Source organism: Pelobates fuscus, chromosome 3 (genome assembly GCF_036172605.1).
Source record: "Pelobates fuscus isolate aPelFus1 chromosome 3, aPelFus1.pri, whole genome shotgun sequence".
NCBI classification, from domain to species: Eukaryota; Metazoa; Chordata; class Amphibia; order Anura; family Pelobatidae; genus Pelobates; species Pelobates fuscus.
This window is the reverse complement of record NC_086319.1, coordinates 237,775,300-237,801,164: the sequence shown is the minus strand read 5'-3', so window position 1 is coordinate 237,801,164 and position 25,865 is coordinate 237,775,300. Positions and strand designations below refer to the sequence as shown.

At 35.7% G+C, this 25,865-nt stretch overlaps 1 protein-coding gene across 22 annotated transcripts in view; it reads left to right on the top strand.

Annotated features, from left to right (window-relative positions):
* The first annotated feature begins 580 nt into the window (after window positions 1–580).
* The window catches only part of CELF2 (CUGBP Elav-like family member 2), a 395,195-nt gene continuing 369,910 nt past the window's right edge, over window positions 581–25,865 (top strand). For 12 of the 22 annotated variants that reach the window (XM_063448255.1, XM_063448254.1, XM_063448251.1 and 9 more), the window contains exon 1: window positions 582–742. In XM_063448255.1, the coding sequence (XP_063304325.1) occupies window positions 636–742 (107 nt within the window). In that variant the 5' untranslated portion in view covers window positions 582–635. Of the gene's footprint in view, window positions 743–25,865 lie in introns of all 22 variants that reach the window. The other 10 variants (XM_063448243.1, XM_063448239.1, XM_063448242.1 and 7 more) reach the window with 3 other exon arrangements.

The window sequence follows — 25,865 nt, the reverse complement described above, 5'->3', positions numbered from 1 at the left end:
AAAATTATGAAAAAAAATGAAATGCATCCGTTCTAAAATAAAGTTGCGATCTTAAAATTCTATTAATATTAATAATAATAATAATAATAATAATAATAATAATAATAATAATAATAATAATAATATCTAGCTATGGACATAAGTGACACTTGTGAATTAAATACTCCAAACTCAAATTGTATGTGACTTTGTATATAAACAAAGGAGTACTAATTAAAAGGGAAAAAATACATTATATCATATATACTTTTTTAAATACTTTTTCTTATTATTAATATTATTAATATTTTTTTTTATAATTGTGTGCGTTTTGCATGCTATTTAATGTATGTATTCACGTTTTGTAACATGTAAATAAATATGATTTAATATTTTGGAGTGTTAGTATTGTAAAATGAGGACATGCAAAAGACAACAAAGAGCAAAAACAAGCAAGGCCCCTATAGGCAGCACACTGCACTAATGTAAATTATGGCCAGACAACATAACTTGTCAGAGAGGATTATTTCTGCTTAGTGAATCTGCAGGGGCCCTTTGCTTCACCACTCAGCATTGACGAGAGAGAGAGAGAGAGAGAGAGAGAGAGAGAAAGAGAGAGAGACTAGCCATAGACATTAGAAGCTACTGTGGCATTGATGTTTGAGCGCACTTCTGAACCGGCTTTTGTTGAGAATATCTTTGTAGAAAGCATGCGCTGTCCTAAATCTGCAGTTACTATGAGAAATGAGGAGCTGCTTTTAAGGTACGTTGTACACTCTTTTGTTTCAACGAATGCTTTTTAGTTGCCGTGGAAGGTCTTGGCAAACAGCACGCTGTGTATAAGTAGTTCTTTCCTGTGGTTGGCTAAATTTACACTGCTTACCTCCCCAGCATGAGCTGCTCTTGTTTTAGGGGCAGGAAGGGCATTAAAAGACTGGTTTGCTCTTCCTTTATCTATCCATTAAAATATAGCTGTTGTTTGCTATGCTCAAAATAATCCTAAAAACACTGTGACGTGAACGTACACTGCTCTAAATACCTCTGTAAGCTGGACTTAGCCTACCTAAACATAGTCATTAAGGTTGTGCCTTATTTGGATCACTTTAAAAATATATTTTCATTAGCTCTTCGCTATTACTGGAGTTATAGAAAAATATGTATTTTGTACCTCAATGCAGGGAAAATCTATGGGGATAGGCATTCAGCTTTGAAAATAGCAGCCTATTGTTTATTGGTTAGTAGACATTCTATCGCTGAATGCATCTTTTAGGCTGACAATGGGACAGCCAAACAATGGAACTGTCAAAGTGGCTTTATGCATGTCTGGGGCAGATTTTATTCTTTTTAAATACCCTATTTTCATTATCTTACAACTTCTATAGTCTTGCATGCAAAGACTAAATGTCAGCTCCTAGTAGTATGAATTGCCTGTTTGTTTTTGTTGCATTTTATTAGTTTTTTTTTAATTTTATTATTATTATTATTATTATTATTATTATTTGTTGTTGTTATCTTCCATTAAACCATACCTTCTGTTGCACATATATATTATGCAGGAGATTTATTGCTTGACTCTCCATTAACCACACAGGAAAACATATTGATCTGTGTTTAATATGCTTATTAATCTGACAAGCATCTTGTTATAGGGCACCCTTTGGACATGTTTTATGGGCACAATTTTACATTTCTACTTTCATGCCAGGCATTTAATTAGGAAATGATGATGTTGTAATAACACCCATAAAATGTAAAGGGTCAGTATTTTATGTAAGGTGACATAGAGAGATTCTCAGACAAAGCAGTGTTAATTTGCAGGTGGATGAGAGAAAAGTATTTTTGCAAACACTATTCATATAAATTAAGCCAGATCAGTGTCCATGGACTTCAGATTATACATATTATGCATGCACTGTCCTCTAAAAAACATGAAAAGTATCTCTTCGGAGCATATGTTTAGATTATAAACATAGTGTTTTTATAGAAAGCTGTAGCATGTTTTTTCATAACAATTTGCTTTCTTTGTGTATCTTTATACCAAATGTACAACATTTTAAATATTAAAAAAAAGCATAAATTTAAGCTCCATAACTAATATTAAATTGGAAATGTTAGGTAGTTTAATGCATGCTCTACATTCATATATTTCATTGATCTTTTTATCTTTGTTTACACTATAGTTGTGTTGCACTTGGGTTAAAAAAAAAGTAAGTTGTCCTCATCGTTTAAAAAAAGCTATGTAATTAAAATCTATTTCCCCTCCATCTAGCTAAATAAACGGTCACAGCAGAGTCTCTAGAGTTAACCAGGCATGAAAGAGTTAAGAGGGTATATTTAGTATGCATTTTATATTCTTTCTGTTTAAAAAGTACATTCTTACTTTGTTTTATGATAAAAGTCATGGCAGCCTTCGTAAAAGCTTGTTGATGCTAAGCATTTTGTCTGTAATTTGAAATATTTGACAGAGAGAAGCAAGGGAGGCAAAAACAATTCTGTCCCTGCATGACCCTAAAGCACTTGTTACTGTTGTTGTTTTGGTATGACAAGTCCTTTGCTTTGTGTGTGTTAGTGCACTTATGTGTGTGCATTAGTGTGTGTGCACATATTAAAGCACAGAATATATTTTAGTTACTGTAAATTAAACATTAAATGTTCTTATTACAACTTTCCATTTAAATGTTTTCATTTTGTGTATATAAGAAATCTTTTGGATAAATATATATACATATAAAATCCATTTATACATACATATACATAAGTATATATTTACATACTTGCATATCAAGAAGATGGTGAATATATGTTCATCCTACCTACACTAAGCAAACCTCCAGCACTGATAGAGTTAAGCTTAGATCACACATTTTCTGTCTCCGAGGCTTAGCAAATAAGAACAGCTATGCATGCAATCCAACAGCCATAATAGGTTCAACTGGCAGCTAAAGACTGTATGTATATATGCATGTATGTTTCATTTTTGCAATGTTTGGTTAACTGTGTTCTTTAATGTTTGCTGCATGTAAAAGCTTGCATGTGTTTGTTTTTTTATCGTTATTGTATTTAATCAATTTGATTAGCTGTCTTTACCTACGTAATGTTATAAGCCAATTGTCTAATATTTTGCTAAAAGGAAGTATACAAAATAGATTTGCTGCATGTGTCTCAGTTTTCACTAGCACCGTGTAGCTCATTTAGTGGCTGCAAGCAGCTGCTATCATCCCTACACTATTCCATTGCCACCTACTGAGAGGGCGTGCAAGGTGCCTCACTCTGAAGTCAATGCAAATGCCATTTCATGAATCAGTCAAAAGACACTGCTGAGGAAGTGAGACAGCTGCAGATTTTTGCTAAAGACCAAAGAGTCATTTGTACCCTATGCCCATCTACCCCACTTGGATTTACCTGGACCTCAGCCCACTTTTAAATAGTCTACCAATATGTTGCATACCTTTCTTGCATCCTTGCAACGTTGATTGCAAAATCTAAAAAAAATTTGAAAAAAATCGCTAGAAAATAGAAATAGACATTTCTACTGATTTGCAAGAAAAGTGTTTACTAATTGATGCTTTAATGACGGTTACAATAATTGTTTTTATTTTCGTTAATTTATCTATTTTTATTTCTTCCTTGTTTTTTTTTTTAACTTAAAATGTGAAACAGCTCAGTGGTACTCGTAGCAAATGGCAGTTCACAGAAAGTACAGTTTTTATTGCTGAACAGAGATGTACACCTTTCTGCAATAACAAAATGACCTTTGCAAACATAAGGCGTGAATAGCAGAAGACGAACGCTAAGGTGCTGGTTTGACTCTAGTAAGCTTGTCAATATCTGTTGTTATGAAGGCAATGCATTATCCAGTTCAGAAATTGCAGGAAGTGCAGTAGTTGATCCTTCAATGATTAGGAGTATAGAAAAGTGAAAATAACAAAGCTAGCTGTGTTCGTAATGGAGAGGGGAGAAACATTCCGTGTTAAACTGAGATTTGGACGAATGCTGCTGCAAGACAGATAATGGTAGAAGTGACAAAGTGTATTTACTGTGGTATGTGTTAAATAAATTGGTCCAGTGTCTAGTCAACATAGGCAAGCTCTAACATGCTAGCTGCCAAAGACTAGATCTGCCATCGTGATGGGAGTTTTAGTCATCAGGGTTGTTTATCTCAGCATTCCTGTTTGATTTAAGTTTGCCCTTTGTGTGAGCTCCAGCTCCCTTGTGGCGTTTGGTGGAGTAAATCTGATTGAGTAGTTGTTTTACATTTTGCCTCCAGCTCCTACTGAGAAGAATTAGACAACGCAAAAAAAGGGTCCAGTCTGATCAAGTCTTAAGAACATAAAAGCAATGGAGATCTGAAATTTCTGATAAAGCGGGGTTAAAGTTCACCATTTCCTTAAAGGGACAGTGGGCGTGGCACTGAAAAGGTTAATCACTACAACAAGAGATAATATATTCAGTGTATGCATTCCCCAATAGTACCACTAAATGAAGTTCCTAGATGCATGTGCCTGAAATGTTAACCATTTTTCATCCAGCAGAATAGGTCACTGGTGGTCTTTTTTTAAATTGCAGTATATATAGGAACTGATAAATCTTCCGTGTCACTCGTCCTGACTTGCATTGGATATACGTAGCATTCCTGTGATTTTAAGCAAATAACCCAAATTGCATTTCCCTTGCTGTTTTATACTATCTGCAATCCAACATTATGCATTATTATCATCATCCCGTAATGTATTCACACACTCATTGTTAAATTACAATAAAACTCAAGTGTGTCTGTTATCAAATTGAAGTGTATAAGATTGCAAACTATACCTTTGGGGCTCCAAAACAAAGAGGAGCATCAAATTAATATTCATACGCAGAACTTTGCAGCCAGTGTAGATTGGGCTTGGATGCTTAGGAAGTCATTCAGTAGTGAATCAATACTAATTATTGTAATCAGCAGGGTTAATTAGCTGAAGATGCTACTGATGGAAAGTTCATTGCTTACAGACCACAAAACACCCAACTTGATGAAACCTGAAATAAAATGGCAGAAGCTATTGTAAAGTAGGAGATTAACAGTACTCACTACTACACAGGTATTAGCATAGGCTACATTGAACTCTAAAAAAAAAATGTAAAACATGGATTGTCAGATTTGATTATGTTTATAAAGCCTTTGGGTCTAAAACAGTAGAGAGTGTTTTTTTTGTTTGTTTTTTTGGGGGGAGTGGTTTATTAAAAAATGACCACAGATTAGGTATACAAAATAGCAATGTGCACGGTGAAAACAAAACGTAAAATCTGCCCGATATGAATAGTTATAAAATGCATTTAAATCTCAGCAACTGCAGTCTTTCAGTTCTTGAGGACAAATAACTACTTATCTTGAGAGCCAGCAACTCCCAGAAACCTCAGCTGTTGGTCTACAGAGGCTACAAATTTGTATCCTCACAAAAGCTTTGGAGGTGACAGTTATAAATTAGCTGACATCGTCAAAAGAAAAGAGAAGGGTTCCGGGAGCATGATCAATACAGAATTCACATTTCCAGTTTCAACATAATTTCAGCAACATATTTTATTGAGTAAAAAATAACAGAATAATGTATCTTCCCTTTATTAAATAAAAAATGATCATTAATTCGTGCCCGGTAAACTACTAGAACAAATCTGCAGCGTACATGAAGAATTTGGTTTTCCAAAACCAATCGCATCATTCCTTTGTAACAAAAATAAAATGTAATTCTGTATTGTCTTCAATGAATAATCAGAATCAGCAAAGGATGATTGGCGTTTCTCATTGTGGCAGAATGAGTACCCTCCCTCCCTAAGCCAAACTAACATTAACTCTTTCCGTTTTACTAAATAACAACATCTACCAATAGATATCTCAAAGAGTTTTCCATAACAACAAACATAAAATTATTACATAAATCCATGAATTAATTTTCTATAATATTGAGCACAGCCCAAAAAAATTACATTGTATGGCTTTAAAATATTTATGAAAATATACATGTTAAAAATCCAGGAGGGAACACTGTTTCTCTAAAGAAGAGCAAATATTCATACGATGACAATTTGACAATCTTGTTTGCATTGGGCATATGTATATGACCCGGTAAACCTATTTATACAAGCAACATAATAAATATGTATACCCAGAATACCCATGGGAAAGCAGCAGAACTAGGACTGTGCTATGTATACGATTTTGTGATGCCTCTGGACCACAAAGGTTTATTGTGCACCAATTCAGGAAGAAATGATTCAAGCATTTCAGTTATTTGTTTAACTAGGAGAAAGCCTCACTGTTCCTTCTTACTGGGCACAAAACAGCATTAAGACCTAGTTCTTTAGGTTTGGTAATATGGTCCCATTAAAGCCGTTAGTGCAAGAATGGGTACATATTGCCCCTTCCTTATAATTTGATGTACTTCAAGAGCGCAGGTTAACTGGCTGTTGAAAAAGATGTAATTTGGCACTTATTTTTTTCATATGCAAAATCAATCATGTATTGATCATTATAAATGTGTACAAGAAAACACTTGCATTAATAATAATAAAAAATAAGCATTATTATAAAAAGGCAGAGGGAGTTACTACCATCACAGCACAATGAAGAACCTCTGCTCCAGTAGAACGTGTAATCTAATGAATTATATGGTATTTTGTATTTCATGACATGCATTGATTAATTGAAGTTACATGCAGATAGCTTCCGTTGTACTGACACTTTGCTATGTTGTGCTGTAATTGCTTGCAGGTTGTTTTAGATACAATAAATAATGAAATGGATTAGATCATTGCAGAAATTAAAAGGATCTTGACTTTAACCAATTTTTCATACAAGCCAGAGAGTGACATTATTCCCAATAATTCAGTAATTCAATTTCCATAGTAAATAATGTTGTTTGTGTCTTATAGGCAGGGATTTAAATTGTCATACAAATACCTATGTAAAAATATGGCTTCATATTGTGTGAAGCCAGGATATTTTGATGTATTGTTTTAATTTGATGAAATAAAGAAAATGCTATACGTCCTTAATGCTTCTAACCTGTTATGCACTGTTGAAGAAATATGGGCTGATAATGCTCTTGTATTTTTAGTCATTAATTTTGGTGATAAAACAGTCTAAACATGCTCTGTTTATTTCTACAGATTATTTACTTCTTTAATACAGCTCTTGCCAATAGTTTTCGATAGTTATACATATGGAAAATTGTCTTGGCTTATAGTCATCTACAGGTTTTTAGGGCAATATAATCCACCTCTCTGCTATCCTTGATGTGAATAGTAAAATCGTCACTTTATTGGAGCTCATGCTAAGTTCATAGGCTACGGTATTAAATTTTGCATGACCCATCCCTAGGGTAATAGGGGAGACTTGCGTCAGTGTGTGTGGGGGGGTTTGAATATGTTACAAGAGTCTAGCAGGGCTAGGCAACATTCAGCACTCTAGTTGTTATGGGTTATATCTCCCACGATGCTCTGCAAACATTAAGGCAATAAGTGCGTTATGGGAGATGTAGTCTAGAACATCTGTAGTGCTGAAGGTTGACTACCACTGGCCTAAGAGATATGATTTGTTATTCAAACAGATTTCTTAAACTTCAATAAATCTATGCAACACCTATTGATCATTAATACTGCAGCTGTATAATATTGGGCATTTTAGTCTTTACATACAATATAAAGCAAAAAAGAAAGAGGAGCGGACTGCTCTAATAGCATAACATAGTTTGAAGCATATAATTCTAGTTCACACAGGATTGTTCACATGTGTAGACATTACACAATACTCAATGTACACATCATTTTTTAATTTATTGTACGCTGGAGTATTTTGTTGGTAAATGTACTACAAACTTTGGTTGTATATTACAGAAAACTATAGCTGTGAGCATTAAAAATATGTTGGAGCCAATGACTTCCAGTTGGTAAGAGTCACTATGCATTATATATCAAGGGGTAAGATGCATGAGGATACATGCATTTAAATTCCATTAAATTTATGTTTTCAAAATACCAAACTGCTTTGCTGAAGTTAGACAACATTGAAGTTTCTGAAAAACCCCATCCAACTGGGCTAATTTATATTTATTTATTATAAATTTTTATTTATTTTCAAAAATATGCTGTTGTACAAAGGATGCATTGCAGAAGAGTAGGTAGAACTCATACCTGATCATATTAGAGTTCAATGAATAACATTAAAAGAGCTACGCCCTAAATTTCAAGTGGTAGAGAATTCACTCGGGAATTGAAAGTAGATGCCAAAATTGCCACATCGAAAAATTTTCCAACTGTTGACTTCAAGTTTAGCATTACCTGGTGATTTGTCCACAATCTCTGGTTTATACAATGATTGTTAATTCTAAAAGAGTCCCAACTTTTTTAATGCATCACTTTCTTATTTGAACATTTTGTTAAAAATTGTAAGCATGTAAAAATATTTTGAGCAAAAAATTCCCAACTATCCCGACTACATTAAGCTTGGTGTGTCATTAACTACACTTCTGCTACAATTAGCAAGCACAAAAGAAGACACAAGAAGACAACATATCTGTGGTCTTGTTCTATATTTGCTATAGCCTAGATCAGAATTTGTCTACTGTAACAGGATACAAAATAATATGTCCAAGGTTATATAGAGACAGAACTAAATCTCTATTTACACATTTTCAGGGATCGCTGCATAAACCATAAGGCCATTTAAACCAGACCATATAAATGAATGTTCCTAATATTTTTGGGGATTTGCACAGTGTAAAGTGATTTGTTTGTTCAGATTAGGATATAATTAAATGGACCTCCATGAGCTTTCATGTCTAATATACTGTACATCAGAGCCAAGAAAAACAATTGCTTGTTGCAATCCCAGTAAATCCAAAGATACTCTGTGTTAAGGAAAGTCGTAAAATAGGTTTTCATTCAGTTTACATGTGAGATAAAGTCTCTTTGAAATTGATATCAACCCTCCTCATGCTGTCATGACAGATTATCAGCTGCAGGTGTTAGTTTTTCTGTACACTGGTTGAACATGTTTACTTGTGTGTCAGTCCTATAATAGGTAACTGAAAATGGCATCTGGAGAAAGAGCATGTCACCATCTCCGGAATGACATGTATTAGAAGGGCAGCTTGGGCTGCTGGCATCATGGCAAATTTCTACTTGACCTGTGCAATAATGTGCTAGGTGGGATTTTGAGAAATCATTACAGCTTATGTGTCTATGCTGGCATCTCAACAAAGGAGCTAAAACCTGGAATCTCTCTCTGCAATATGCTTTAAACAATCTTACTTCAGTTACTTGATGTCGAAGATAAGGAAGATGACTAGAAGTACTAGGACTGCTTATCAGCAATTTGAGTAAATATTTCTACCTATGTATGTGTCTATGTATGCATAACCAACACACACATACACACACACACACACATACACACACTAATGACAGTCTGAGAAAATGAAGAGCCCTGGCAGTTGAATACACAAACCTGTTACATTACAAAAAACATAGGTGTCAATATTTTTGGTTGAGCTTTTTCAAAGGATTATTATTATTATGTTATTATTGATATAGCAACAAATTCTGCAGTGCTGTACAGTGGGTGGACAAACAGACATGTAGTTGTAACCAGACAAATTGGATGTACAGGAACAGAGGGGTTGAGGGACCTACTCAATGAGCTTACATGCTAGGGGGAGTGGGGTAAAGTGACATACAAGGTAAGGATAGTATTCGACTAATGACAGTTGCAGAAGAGGAATCAGTCGGGAGCTATTAACAGTTTAATTGATACGCTTTTATGAAGAAGTGGGTTTTTAATGATTTTTTGGAAGGAGTGGAGACTGGGTGAGCATCTAACGGAGGAGGGAAGTGAGTTCCACAGGTTGCAGCCCTCGAGATGTTTCGAAGGCGAGCATCAGAGGTGGGAGTACGGACAGAAGATAGACGTAAGTCTTCAGCATAGTGTAAGGGCCTAGATGGGACATACTTGTGTATTAGGGAGGATAGGTAGGTGGGAGCAGCATGATGTAGAGATTTGAAAGCAAGAACCAGAATTTTAAATTGAGCCCTATATCTTACAGGAAGTCAATGTAGGGACTGACAGAAGGGTGAGGTGTGGCGGGTGCGGGCAGACAGGAACATGAGCCTCGCTGCCGCATTCATTATGGACTGTAACGGCGCAAGTTGGGAGCACATAAGATCACTGAGAAGCGGATTACAGTAGTCAAGGCGAGAAAAGACAGTGGAATGGACCAGCACCTTAGTCGCATCTGGTGTTAAATATTATTGGATAAGCTTTGCAAATGCTAAGCGTTTTAAATTATGTATTCAAAATATTAAAATATCAAAAATATATCACATTAAAAGTGTATTGTTGTATAAAAAATTATCAAGATGTTAAAATATTTTTTAAATATTAAACCACGTTAAAAAGGTTATCTGACAATATGAAATAATTTGAAAAGCTTATCTAAAAAATCTTAAATTGAGGCCACTGTATTTAATTGTTTGTATGATAGTAAACAAATGGAAACTGGTATTTATAGACACAAGTATTTATAGAAGTGGTAGGTCATAGGTTTATGTCCATATGTTGCACTTGAAAATGAAACTTCAGTTGTGGTAATGAAAATTTGTAGCGACATGACACCCAAAAGTGCATCGGTAAGGTGAAACACCAAAGAGTTTTGGTTGCTAAGAAACAGAGTGCAAAGTTTTCTAACATAATGAACTGAGAGAACGTGATGTTTCAACTCTTGGATAACAATAGATTGGCCTACAAAGCAATGGCAGCATTCACAGTTTAGAGTAGTTTATGTTATGCAAATAATCTACATGTATAGTCATAATGAAAACAGTTACTTTAGAACAATGTAAAGAATAGAGCAGTAAGAAGAGTAACATAGCCCACATAAGATATATATTTATTAACTGGCAGTATTTATATATAAAAAAAGAATCTGAATACGTAAGAAAATCAAAACATTTCTGTGTATATGAGAGATTATGTTATATAAATCAAATATGTACAAGTATCCTCAAAATATCACAGAAATATACTAAGAGTGAGCCAGATTTTAAAATTGAGAAAACAAACAATATTCTGGAACAGTTGCCATTTTCATCCTCCCCAAGGTGAATATGAGCTAAATGGCAAATTGAGTTTATTTTTTAAATTATTACTTATTTCCACAATTATTATATTCATGTTTCATCTGTCTAGAGCAGGGATAGGCAACCTTCAACTCTCCAGATGTTATGGCTTACATCTCGCCTGATGCTGTTATAGCCTTAATGCTGGCAAAGCATCATGGGAGATGTGACGGAGCTATTGTACTCCGACCGAGTACCACCGCCCAGTCCCCTTCCTGGACGCTTGCAGGGATCCTGGAATGCTTCAATCCCAGTCGCCGAAGCTTGACTGTGGTCTCTCTTCCACCCCAGCAAACTCTTCTTCCAGGCAGGTAACGTTCCCTCGGCCTGTTCCTCTGCAACTTTCCTTATAGTCTCCTGTCCTTACAAAGACATTTTTGGCTCTGATGTCAAGCTCTCTTGATAAAGATAGATGGGTAGATAGAAAGTGGGAGAAGGGAAGAGAGAGAGAGATAGACAGACAGATAGACAGACAGACAGACAGACAGATAGATAGATAGACAGATAGATAGATAGATAGATAGATAGAACAAGAGAGAGAGATAGTGTAAACATTCAATTAAATTATAAGAATAAGAGGCTGAAAATATCCTATAACATGACCTGTAAGTACTTATTTCTCTATGTATATATGTCTAAGTGAACAACACTAAACCTTTCATTTCTATTTAGCTTAATAGTTAAAGTTGTCTAGAGAGTTTTGCACCCTATTCCAAGGCACACAAGCCCCGCCGATTCACAGCTCAGTGAGCATGGGATGAAAAAATCAATAACTGTCCATCGCATACTACTATCTTAGGACTGCCAGGCAGGTGTTATTTTTTTACATCCCATGGATTAGAGCATCCGCCATGTACGATATAGCATGCATGTTTGCATTCTTTTCAAAGCTTATCATAGAATAAATCACTATTTCTAACTGCCAAGTTTGTTTTTCCTCGAATAGCTCTGCCAAAGTGACAACATTTAAAAATAGTAGAACTTGTTCACTATATGACATTGGATGGATTCCGAAACTTTTTTTACACATACCGCTACTTTCAACAACAGTTATATTTTTTATTTGTTGGCAATATATTAACATTAATTTAACAAAGATCTAATAAACTGCTCGTGACACAAGGTGACTCATGAAGTTATGCATTGCTTCCAAAAATGTTTAGACATACCCTAGAATAACACTGTACTGTATTACAATAATATATTTTCTTAAATAAACATAAACTCATTAAAGAAATATTAAACTAAACAAGATATTTACAAGATACCTAAAACATTTCTAACTATAGCTGTAGTTTTATCCTACACAACTTGACAGTAAGATCTAGATGACAAATGCTCTAGTCTAGAATAATATTTTTTTGATCTTACTATTGGGAAGTAGTATATTATTGTGGTTTATACTTTTTTATATTTAGTAATGTCATCTCTAAACATTAAGCTACATTTAATTTTGAATTTACTTGAACGCTGGGTCCTAGCTGATATCTGAAGATGCTGATAGCAGTGACTGGGCTTACACTCAAGGATAGTTCCTTCTGCACCAAAAATAACATCTTTTGTGGTGCTCATTCCAGGCAGTATTTCATACAATAGGTGTGAAGGGAGAGTAAGAAGAAGGACAAAGAGATGTGGACACATAGCAATTATGTTAGATTTAAAAATTAAAAAGATTCCAACCTTGACAGACTTTAGAACATGTACAGGGAAGCAGATGGGTGTTAAAAGCTACAATCCATTTACAAATACCATATAATAAGAAACCATTGCCACCAGGGCCGGACTGGGGATACAAAGCAGCCCTGGAAAAAAATCTATTCCAGTCCCATAAGTCATTGTGCCATATATTGTCACATGTAATATTTAAGGCTATGTCTTGCCACCCTAGATGATTATGTAATATATAAATATATAGTGTTAAAGTAGAGATTGTAGCCGTATTCGTCCAGTGATGTAGATGTAAAAAACAGATAAAATTTGTATCTTGTAATACCTTTTTTTATTGGACTACCAGAATTTTTGAATGACAAGCTTTCGGGAGAACCTCCCTTTCTCAAGTCTGAAGCATTTCTCTGCTTCAGATTTGAGAAAGGGAGGTTCTCCCGAAAGCTTGTCATTAAAAAATTATGATAGTCCAAAAAGAAAGGTATTACAAGTTACAAATGTTATCTGTTTTTTTACATCTATATATATATATATTGTTTTTGTATATATATTGTATATATATTGTTTTTGTATATATATTGTATATATTGTATATATATATATATATATATATATATATATTGTATCTGTTTTTTACATCTATATATATATATATATATATATATATATATATATATATAGATGTAAAAAACAGATACAATATATATATATATATATATATATATATATATATATATACAATATATACAATATATATACATATATACAATATCTATATATATAGATGTAAAAAACAGATACAATTTGTATCTTGTAATACCTTTCTTATTGGACTAACAGAATTCTTTAATGACAAGCTTTCGGGAGAACCTCCCTTTCTCAAGTGGGATCTATTTTCTAATATAAAATATTGGTTCTTTCAATGTAAAACATTTAATTAAACAGTAAGCATACTTACATCCACACACAGACAATCTCACTGATGCACACAAGCTCATTGAAACACCGCCTCATAGACAAACAATCTCACTGATATATATAAGCTCATTGACATAAAAACACAAGCTCACAGATGCATACATATAGGCTCACTGACAGACAATCTCACTGACACACACAGACAAGCTTATTGGTATACACACAAATGTAGTACAGGCAAACTCTGACACACACAAGCTTTCTACAGACAAGCTCACTGTCACACACACACGCTCACTACAGAAAAGCTCCCTGATACACACATGCATCTTACAGACAAGCTCACTGACACACACAAAATCACTACAGACAAGTTCACTGCCACACAAATGCTAACTATAGACAAGTTCACTGACACACACATGCTCCATACAGAAAAGCTCACTGACACACACATGCTCCCTACAGAAAAGTTTGTAATAAACATGGTCTAGATATTCTGTGGCAATCCTTTACTTTTCCCTGCGAACAAGTCATTGGCACAATGCCCACTTACAATGGAACAGATATGATGATAGTGCTTATTTGTGGCTTGTGTTTCAAAATCACTTCCAGTTTCTTTATCAAAGTGACACCTTATTAACTGGGCCTTTTTCTTATTTATCTTAGATAGGTTCTGCAGTCAGGGAACTTCACAATAATATAAAAAGACTAAAGAGTTAAGAAATAAAATATAATAATAATAATTAAAAAAACAAAAAACAAAAAAAAACAAAGCCTATAGAAATCTTGCACTGGAAAACAGATCTGATAAAGAATTTGTAAAACAGCATTGGATTATTCCCACTTTGTACCCAGGTTGTGTTTGATTCTTGAGCACACACTGGCAGTATAATGTAGTGTACCAGTGATAAGGTCACACAGAGAACACCTTTGTTGTGGGCGTGCTCTCCATGCTACAATCTGGGACAGGCTTGGTGGGAGAACACGAAGGTGAAATGCACAAGAGGGTAAGGAGTAAAGGGAGACATACATGAGGTAAGGGGAAAAGGACAGACACACACAAGGGGTAAATGGCTTATGAAAACATATACGAGAGTCTAAGGAAAAATATAAAAATGGCTGCTTGTAATGAGAGACGTAATACGCGAGTGACCCTAACTGGATAAGGAATGACACAAGGAGTGAATAGGGAGGGTGCCCACAAGCATTTCTGCTTGGGTACTATATACAAATGGGAATATGTAGGAGGGTGAACACTAAAAAGTAGCAGAAAAATCTCAAATAAAACTTTTACTTAGCACAGCACGCATACAAAGAGTGCTATGGCTGGATTAGCAAAAAACAACATGAGAAAAAGAAAAAGTGCAATGTGCAGCTTAGTTGATCAGGCCACACTGGTAAAACCTAAATTCTATTACATATTTGATAGTATGTTTAAATTAGTAGTGTTATTTTAATCCAACACATTATAGTAGTTATTAGTCACATCACTGTTTTACATATCATATATTTTTCTATCTCTACAGACATACTCACATATGTTGAAGGAGAGGATTTATAACAGTAATGCATGTGTTGTAGGAAACTATTGAAATTAAGGGCTTCTGACATCATATTACACCACAATACCGAACATAATTTTATTTAGTTGGGGTTGGTCAAAGATTATGGTTCTTTTAAACTTTGAGCGGTATAATAATATACATTTTTCTTATTTGTCTGAAATTTCTGGGAGTTTACTCTTGGACAGCAGATACTACTTTTGACTGCTTGTCCTTAATATAGCCCCTTTCTCGATAATGATATACCAGGAGATTAGCTGGGAGGAAAATTGCACTCTCTATAATATATAATATATTATTATATTGGTGATAAGATACCTTCAGATTGTCTTTAACTGAAGATTTTACCTTACAGCTGAGAGGTAATTAACTTTTTTCATTATCGCCACTCTTTTTGCTGCTCATTACTTTGCAGATAGTGTCTGCTGGAATGGATTTAAGAGAGAAGGAGAAATCTATATATGTTATCAGCGCAAAAAAGATTGCAATCCGTTGGGTTAGAAAATCAGAACAACCTTGTCTGCTGCAACCAGTGTATAATCAGGGGCTAAGCGGGTTCAGTACATTTATTACTTTGTGTACAAGTGAATTGACTTTGCTATCACCTATCCGGTTGTAATACACTAGTTAATTGTTTGTTTTTCTTTAGTCCTTGTTTTACAGCATACGAAATCTCTTCTAAGAAGCTTTATGTTGTTGAACTGTGATAGCCAAAGGAGTTAATTGATTGTACAGATCCAGACAAGCCAGTAATCAGGGAATCTGAGATATAGTTTCAGTCAAATAAGAAACCCATTGGCTGAATAAGGGAACTTGATTATTTAAATACCTTCTATAAAGCTTCAGACCTCATTTATAAAGTCTACTTTTGAAATTGCATTTCATTTTTTCTCTTTGGTCATTATCTTTTTTTCAAACTATTTTTCACTTATATATTGTGTCAATTACACATGTGTCCAAGAGAAAAGCCTCTTGGGTAGAAATTAATGATTATTTTGAAATATGACAAGGAGAGGTCTTCAGATAATTCCAGATGTCAAAGGAATACTAAGGCAAATCAATAAAACATTTTTAACAGTTAAAGCATTTGCTCATTAGACAATATTGAAGAAAGATGGGACAATAAAATATATATTTTATCTTGCTTTAAAAATATACTGCTAACAAGGGCATTGCAAAGTACAAAAGTGATTACGGTATGTATTGATACCGTATAAGTGGAAAACAAGTTAAAAAAGAAAACTTTGCATTGATATGTGGAAACTCTATGCTGAGTTCAATGTGGTAAAAAAAAAACAAAAAAAGAAGCGGGGTTTAGAATTTTTGTATTCTGTGGGCATTAGAAACAGAAATTCCAGTATAGGTAATGGACAATCGCAAATTGGACAATGTCACATTTTATTGCAGGAAACTAGATTAGCTGGCTTGAGAACATTGTGAAATGCAAAATGGAATGGATTGCATAAGCTACAAGGGGAGGGACAGGGGGATGGAGATATGACATGTGATAAGTAAAACATCTGGAAACAGCCCTAATCCATAAATAGTACAGTTGTGCAACATAAGATAGCCAGAGCAAGTTTTGCAGTATGTAGTGAAATAATGAAGGGGAAATAAACATTATATCTGAATTATAGCAAGAAATTGAGCATTAGCTTTAATCCCCTTCTTGAGATGTAGTTTCAATTAATAATAATTTAATGATCACATTATATGGAGCTGCCTTTGGATGCTAAGAACAAGTAATTAATTGTTCTCCTTTAAAGATTGTAATGGTTTTTACTAGAACCTTAAAAGTGCCAAGAAGGGTGTGTAGTTTTATTATTGTGAATATTGGATAGATAGAAATCTGTGTTTTATTTCTCAACTCATTTTCAGGATCATCACTCTCATGATCCGTGAGACAAAATTAGTTCCACCTGAAGAAAGCCTCAATGATGAAATTCATTTCTCTACCATGAAATACAGTACATTTCTCAAGCCACAGTATAAATCACAAATCATTATGTAAAATGAATTTATGTTGGATTTGTGTGGGTCTTAGAAGATCTCAAGGGAGCATTCAAAGAGGGAATGATCATATGGTTCTGCCTGTTTTCAGAAAGATGAACAAAGACTGTTTAACCCTTTGTCAAGTATATTTTCAGCAGTTTCTTTAGATATATAACAGACTCTTGCGCAGACAAAACGTTACTACAGTTTCTATTCTAAACTAATATTAAAAAAACTACTTTTTTATAATTTACTGTTTTTTCTTTTGGGTTAATCAAAATCATTATTATTATTATTATTATTATCATTATTATTATTGGTATGTATATAGTGCCAACTAATTCCGCAGTGCTTTACAATATTATTTTAGAAGTCATGCTAATAATACAATCCACAGATCCAGGGAGTGTAATTTAAAATGTAAACATGAATTTATAATTCACACTTTATAATACAATAATATCAAAGTATTTGTCCAGGAAAAGTACTTTTATTTTTTCCTAGTTTTAAAGAGGTACTGTCACAACATTGGGATATACCCCACACCACTGAATAAAACATTGAATTTCACCTATAACGTGTGTTATCCGTTTTTGTTTTTTTCATGAGATTACATTTTCTTTAAATTTATATAAAGGATTATCAAATCATAATCCAGTTTAGGCTAGACAAAGGCCGGGCATACATTGCAAATGAAGAGGAGACACCGAAACGTTGTTTAATTTCTCCTTTTCTCTCTATGCTTTCTCTATGTTGACTGCCAGGTGAAAAGGACATAGCTCATAACAATGATTGACAGGGAGCTAATATGGAGTCACCTAGATGCAGTATAAAATTGTGTGGATTTCTAGGTTTCGTTTTATTTTACTTAGCTCACAAATATGCATTCGTTACTAACAATAAACATAATATTAAAAATCCTGGGAAGTGATAGTTGACTTCAAGATATCTGATCTAGCCTATAGCTAAGTTAATATAATTTTGGCGACCTTGGAACTCACGCCTCTCAATTGTCAGCCTACTAGCCTACATAAGGAATTGATAACTCATAGCCACCAATAAATTATAGGAGTTGCTTTCCAACAGCAGTTGAAAGGGAGGCCTTTCATTCTGACACCCAAGATTAACAATTAGCATTGTTAGCAACTCTGATAAATGGTGGATTAACCCTTAACCAGTCAGCTGTCTAACAGATTTTTAAAGTTGTTTTAAAAAGCAGACTGACATTTTCTTTTATAGAAAGCAATGTGGTAATTATGAGTAACAGTTATTTTTATCAGATTCAATTTTCATGTATATGTGTACTTCTGTATAATGAAAGTGATAAAAAAAAAAACATGCAATCATGTATAACTCGGACCATGTATCAATTTTCTTTCCCAGAAATATGTGATCGCTTTCATTATTTTAAAGACATCCTTTATTTTGGACATCCTCAGTTTAAAAGCAAAATGCCCAAACTACTTGATTACTACTGAGCAAGGAAAAGGCCATGCTCTAACGTAAGATGGGATGTTGATGTGGAAGTCATCATAATAGAACTAACAACTCCACCTACAGTCAAAGGAGTAATCCATCCATCCAATATTGTTTAACTTGGGTAATGGGGACCCAGTGTGACTGTGTCTGTATCTATACTCCTATTTTAATATTCATCTAGGTAAAGCTCTCTATTTAAAATTATAGCACTGGTGTAGCTGTTGGAAATGTTACCTCCCATTTTTTTTTTTAAATTTTTTGCCATGATCGTAGTGAAGACAATGCCGCTATCCCTGTCCTGCAGCAAAGTTTAACTGCTAAGTCTGATTCTTTTGTTTTAAAAAGTAAAGCTTCCTTGCTTGTACCACCAGTACAGTGCACCATTAGAGATGTTGTACTAGCACTATAAAGGCACCGATAAAAACAAGATAGGTCACTACATATAACAAAATGAAAGCCTAACAGTAGTTTAATTCATTAATATGTTTAATATTGTTGTAGGAAATGCTCCATTAAATGAAATCCTTTAGCAGTAATGGCTGTAAGTTAGCAGTTGAATCCATTAACATGTCTTCAGGGTTAACCACATAAAGTAGTTCATCATCTCTAACTACACAGTATATTTTACAGTAGGAATCATTGCATTGATTAAATATATGGACAAGCCACATGTTTCATGTTTGATTATGACATTTGCCAATATCCTTATCAATTACCTTTGAATGCTTAATTATGCTATGATGATCATCTTACCTAAACCAAAAAGCTTACTATCAGTACAATTGTATGAATAGATTTTCTTTTCTTAACTTTTGCCTGGAACATACGTGTCATACATGTGTCATTTAAAATAGTGAGTTAAAGATTGCCATATTTCAACATAAACATGACTCACCCTGAAAATACATAGGTGAAATAAATCCTGTTCAGAGAATGGTGTGTACATTCATAGAATGCATGCACCCTTTACAAATCACCAAATCAATATACAGTGAAAGTGCCTGTTAATCCCTAGACTCTAAGCTCTTTTAAGCAGGGCTTTATCACTTATTGTTCCTGTATATCTAACTTTTTTTTACATTTTTCTTGTATGCACTATACAGCACTGCAGAATATGTTGGTTCCTATTTAATTTATTTAATTATAATACTTAGGACGTAGAATAGGCATCCTTGGAATGAGAGCAAGTTGTACAGTAGATTAAGTGAAGAATTGCAAGCTGCGTTCTCTGTATAACTATGTCACATGAGTATTCTGCTCATCTAATGATAGGCTTGGTCTCTGTTATCTGGTTGGGTCCTTGAAGGAACGGTACATGTTCAACATGTGCATTTTATTGTTTATGTATTCATCTCAACCAGTAAGCTCGATTTTTGTATTTAGCAATTCCCAATGCCCACTGAACACAGTTGGTAGAGCGTTCGCTGAGATAGAGTTGAAACGAACGCATACAAATATGTACAGCTTTGCAAAATACAAATACAGAGAACTTTATATAATTGCAACATGCAAGATGGTAATATCAGGACTGAGAAAGTAAGAGTGAGATAACCACAAATGCAATTTCTCTCTCTCTGGGTGTGATTGTGTTTTCCTTTCCAAGATAGCTTTCAGTGAAACTAAGCCATCTCCCCCGGTACATCTGGCATTAAGCATCAAATCATTTCACAAAATGAAAGAATGCTTGCTACGTAGCTAGCCCCTCTCTTAGGTCAGGAAAGCTGGTTTTGCTTTGTATTGGCTCACTGTTCTGGTTTTTATAATACAGAGCTTAGATGTTTTTACATACTCTGGAATTTAGGCATATTTTCTAAGACCCATTTCAGTGCCACAGGCAAAGTGTAGAGGAAAATAGCTCTGATTGGAGTTGGAGGGGAAATAATTCTAGAAGAGTGAACTCTAACTGTACTGCCTTACAGGCTTCTCAAGATATAAGCCCAATCTGACACATTTCTGTGAAGTGTTTCCACTTGCTTTTTAGTTCAATAATTAATAGGCCATTGATTAAAGAAAAAAAAGGCAACAGTCAAGACAGAAGAAAAACAATAATTCTAGCAATCCTTTTGTATAACTCTCAATATTTTACTAAAATGAGTAGGACAACAAGCAGAATCTATTATTCTGGTGAAGCTGTAAAAAAACGAGAATGTTAGAATTCATAGGAACATGTTTACTTCCGGGCCGAGCTATCATCTTTATTAAAATTCATCTCCTAGCATTAAGATATGCTTCTGAATTACCATGCTGGCTGAAACAAACATTGACTGCAACAGAGATGTGGAGCTTTGCAAAATTTCTGATTTCTAACACATTGTTAGATTTAAAAGGCCCTATTCATGTCTAGATCTGCTCCTTAGAATATTATTTCTAAAGAATATATTTCTGCCGTATTGGGAAGTCAAGGAGTTTTTTATCCTCTGACATTACAGTTTTAAAATTTTTAGGTTTGCAGTGAAAAGATGAAAGCACGTAAGATTATTTTTTCCATATATGGTTCATTTAATAACCCTTTGAGAGCTGAAATTAACAAAAAGTTAAACTCTTGCACCTTGAAATGCACATTTAAGAAGTATTTAAAAAGAATGTATGTAATTAAAACTTTACAATGTACATAATACCTATATTTTCATAAAACATATATATATATATATAAAGAGAGAGAGAGAGAGGGCGCAGTAATGTTTGCATTACCTCTCGTTTATGCTCACATGTATCTATTTGATATTTATTAATAATGGCAATGGCTAAGTTTAAAAAACACCTGGGGCTTGAGCCCCCAAACATGTGATTACCACTTCCTAAAGTTCTTCTCTTGGCCCCACCCAACATACCAACCCTGCCCCTCCGAACTGCCACCACTTAGGACGCCTCTTGGCACACATACAGTTATTTACAGGCACACACACTGATTCACATAAACACAGATTGACAGACATAAACATGCACAAGCACACACAGTCATAAACACATACATACACACACAATATTACAGTAAAATGCATTGTATTATTTTACTATAATAAGCCTCACAAATACTGGTGACTGGAATGCAAGAGGACAAAGTGGGACTGGGGTAGTAAGTTATCTTCTGAATGCATTTGGAGGCTACATATAGAACTACTTGATTATTAAGGGGGCTGTTTGTGGTTTAGTTTGTGTTTCCTCAAGTTAATAGATATGTTTGTGGTGTAGTGAGTCTAGGGGCTATAGTGAGAAAGTGTGAGTGTATAGAGGCTGTAGTAGGCGCTTACAGATGATGCAGTTTTGTTATTTTTATTATATATACAATATCTTCTACAGTTTAATACATAAATAATAATATGAAAAATATATAAAACAATTTAATCCCCCCTCCCTCTGGTTATCTATGAGGCAGGAAAGGGAGATGTCATGCCTAGCCTTGGTGGTCCAGTGTGGAGAGATCTCTTTCGTCTGGGAACAGATCTCTTGTAAAGATTCTCAACAGCTCCATGAACTGCCCGAAGTTCGCGTTCTCCATATACCAGGTCTTTACCTATCTACGGGAGAAACCAGAGGCTCTGTGTGCTCCACCTACCCCCTACAGCTGATCTCTCATTTTAAGGTTGCTCCAGATTGGGGGCAAACTACCCTATTTAACATTGTTAATGTATTTACCACAGAAGGATGAAATGCTTTCTTAACCTAAAAACCCCTGGGTATTAAACATGCGACCCTGAAATAATGCAGGCAGTCATCCTTATGTACTGAGCCCTCTGTTTGACTGTGTGTATGTAAGCATATATATTTTAAAAACAGCAGCTGAAAAAAACTGCTTTCCAAGACTGTAACTCCCACAAATTTTATACAATAAAAGGACATGTCCTCTGCTGCCCATAAAGTGAAGTCCACCCCTAAACACTACAATAACATAACACACTATCTAAGTATACACTAGTGTACACTAAGTATACATATAATAAATTATTCTATGAACAAACTGTATCCCCTACACAGTAAACCAACATTAAACATAACCCCATCTCTACCTTCATGCTTACACTAACAAGAATTTGAAAATAATAATATATAATAGAAGAGATACATAATTGCAAAATCTATATTAGAGTATAGGAATGCCATTCACGGGGGCGGGGCCTAACCGCCGAGCAGACTGGTCGCACCTAACCAGAGCTCCAGGCAAGCACCGGTAAATAAGCGACTCACCCTTAACAGATCATGCCTAAATTGCTAAACTAACACGGCACAATAGCAGTGTGACCCCGGGGCTCCTTTAGCCGGTACAACGGACCCCGAGAAGCAATCTGAAGCGGAGATAGGGTTGCGGCCTTCCAGCTAGTACAGGTCGGGAGAGTCGGCCGACCTCCACGCCAGCGGCTCTGTTGGAATACGCTGCCACACCCAAGACCCCGTTTACCCCCCCTGGCCGGTGAAGGATATCCCGGCACAACCAAGCGACTAATACCAGCGAAACGCACCTGATTCAAGCACAATACACCGCAACACAGTCATGGTCAAAATGGCGACCGCCACGCGGCCAACGCGAGGCCCGCTGGACAACTATGAACAGTGGCTGGACGCATTATTTGAAGAGCTCTGGCAGAAACTGTGGAGCAGAAGGCCACACGCTGAGGGGGTGACCTACAAGAAGCAGCACTCACCTCCCGACGGCGGGAAACGCAGAATGGGTACACTAAGGAAAAGCCCCTACACCTCGGAAGCAGGAGAAGCAGAGAGACAGCCAGAAGGCTACAACCCACTCAGTGCCGTCCGCTGCTCACCGCGGCCCTCCAAGAACGAGACAATGTCCCACGGGAGGTTTGCGCCCAAAGGAACCGGCCAAAACCGTCAAGCGACTGCAACCCAAGCGCAGGCCCCCCTACGATACTCTCAACAGAGCCGCGGAGACCTCGGGGCACCTTACAGCTCGGAGAACCCAGCCAAGCCACCCTGAGGGCCTAAACGGACTGTTCAAGGGCCCCAGCCATTTACAGACTGACCGACTCTCACCCTGGCGGGAAAATCGTGGACATTGTACACAAGGAAGGTGGAAGCCCAGCCATGGAATCGGATGACTGCGGGAGCTGGATATCAGCCGTAATTTGTCTTTGGACAGGGACTCTAACCGAGGCTACAAACAACCCAGCGACACAAAATCAAAAATGATAGCAAGTTAAAAAAGTTAAAACTGTTATGTTATTAATCCCACTTAGAATTAGCTGAGTCTTCTCCACTCCACACGTAATGCATAATAGTTTAGTCTTAATTAATACTATGTCAGAGACATCCCAGCTGCATGCATGTTAGTCCACATTATGAACACTAGACAGCACTAGGGCATGCTGTGAGCTACTAAACAGTGAGTTAAAAAACAGTGTTATTTCTTTCCCGCCTGCCCTGCTGTGGTGGCGCCACAAACGTATTTGTTTAACTTAACTACTCACAATTTATGCTTACCATGTCTTGCCTATCTAGTTAGACACATACGCAGTACCGTCACTCGACACCTGATTTAGCTCCCTTACTAATCAGACAGAACGACTAAGCTTGATCATTTAACCCCAGTAACTTTGTCCGTCTCTGTCATTTAACTACCAAGCCTTAAGCAGGGATCATCATAACCTGTTACTGACAATACAGATTGCACAGTATGTGACCTCGTATAGGTAACCTGATGGATAGCAGAGACTAGCATGAAAAAGCCTGTCTGTTAACCAATGTTTTATTAATCTAGCTAATATAACCAAACGAAATGAACATGATTACTATACCAAAAATGTGCAGTTTAATCTTGGCCCAATCTGACATTGTGTTGATTTAACATGCCTGCAGAGGCCTGATTTTGCTGTTGTGGCATTACAGGTCAGTTTGTACTCTCTTATATGCACCAAAAAAAAAAAAAAAAAAAAAAAAAGAATGCCATTCACTTATTAAACGCCAACTTCAAAACTTCAAAAGCTCACAAAATTAAATTATTTCCTTGGAAACACCTGACTCAGGCAAAACAAGGGGGGGTTTAATTATAGTATATGATCATAAACTGCAAGCTGATTTCCACACCCACTCTGCCATACTTCAGCACTGCCCTCATGAGGTCCAATCCAATGCCTCTCAAAGATAAGCATTTGTTTGAACCATTCTCACCGGCTCAGTGCGCATTTGCGTGTGAGTAAGGAGTAAAGAAGGAGAAGAAGAGAGGGAGTACAGTCGGGCATAGAGGGAGGGATATAAAAAAAATAAAATAAAAAAATCATTAAGAGTATTGGGAGTTGGGGACAGCTGGAGAGGGGACTTAAATAAAAAAATAAAGGGAGTAGAGATATACCTTTCCCCTTGTTCCCCGTGCAGGTGCTTTGCACAGAATTAAAATTAGCTCACGTGTAACTAGCTTCCAGGACAAAAGTGAATATACCTCTGTATGTGCAGCATTTCAAGCAGAAATGCTGCACGATTCCTACCAGCATCACCAATATAATTAATATAAACATATAACACAATGGACTGTGTATTATGGGTAAATTAATAGTTGACAATGAGCTTTGGAAGCATCTGCAATTTGTGTAATAAAGTCTCCAGAGCCTATCACAGGCCTGACATGCGCACAGTTGTTTGTCTGACATGGTAAATAAACTATACTCCCAAAAAGTGAAAGTTTTAATTAAAATGGCCACCTCATATGTTGGCCGCTATTTATATCCCTAGCAAGCCCCACCCCATCTCCTTTTGCTAACCCACAGCCAAGTATTAAAATTAGATGTCATGCCTATTTCCTGGCCCTGTCAAGGCCCATTCCCTTATCTGTGCTGTTCCATGGACTACATTACTGCACCAGAAACACAGTGTTTGTATGTATATAAAATTGAAATAAAAACAGTACTGCATGGTGTGACTGACCGTGTAGAATGTGGAGAGCCCTAATCTCAGTGCACAATGGGATATATATTTCCTGGCTAGCACAGGATTAGTGGGAATTACACTATTTGGCGGTAACTGCTTTTTTCAGATGCCACCATTAATCCAGCCCCTTTCCCTGCTATTCTCTTTCTCCCTCTACTTGTCAGTAGCAGAAATGGGGCTGGATTAAGGTTTTTAAGCTGCAAATAGCAATGGCTACTGCAAAAGTGTAATTGTCACTAA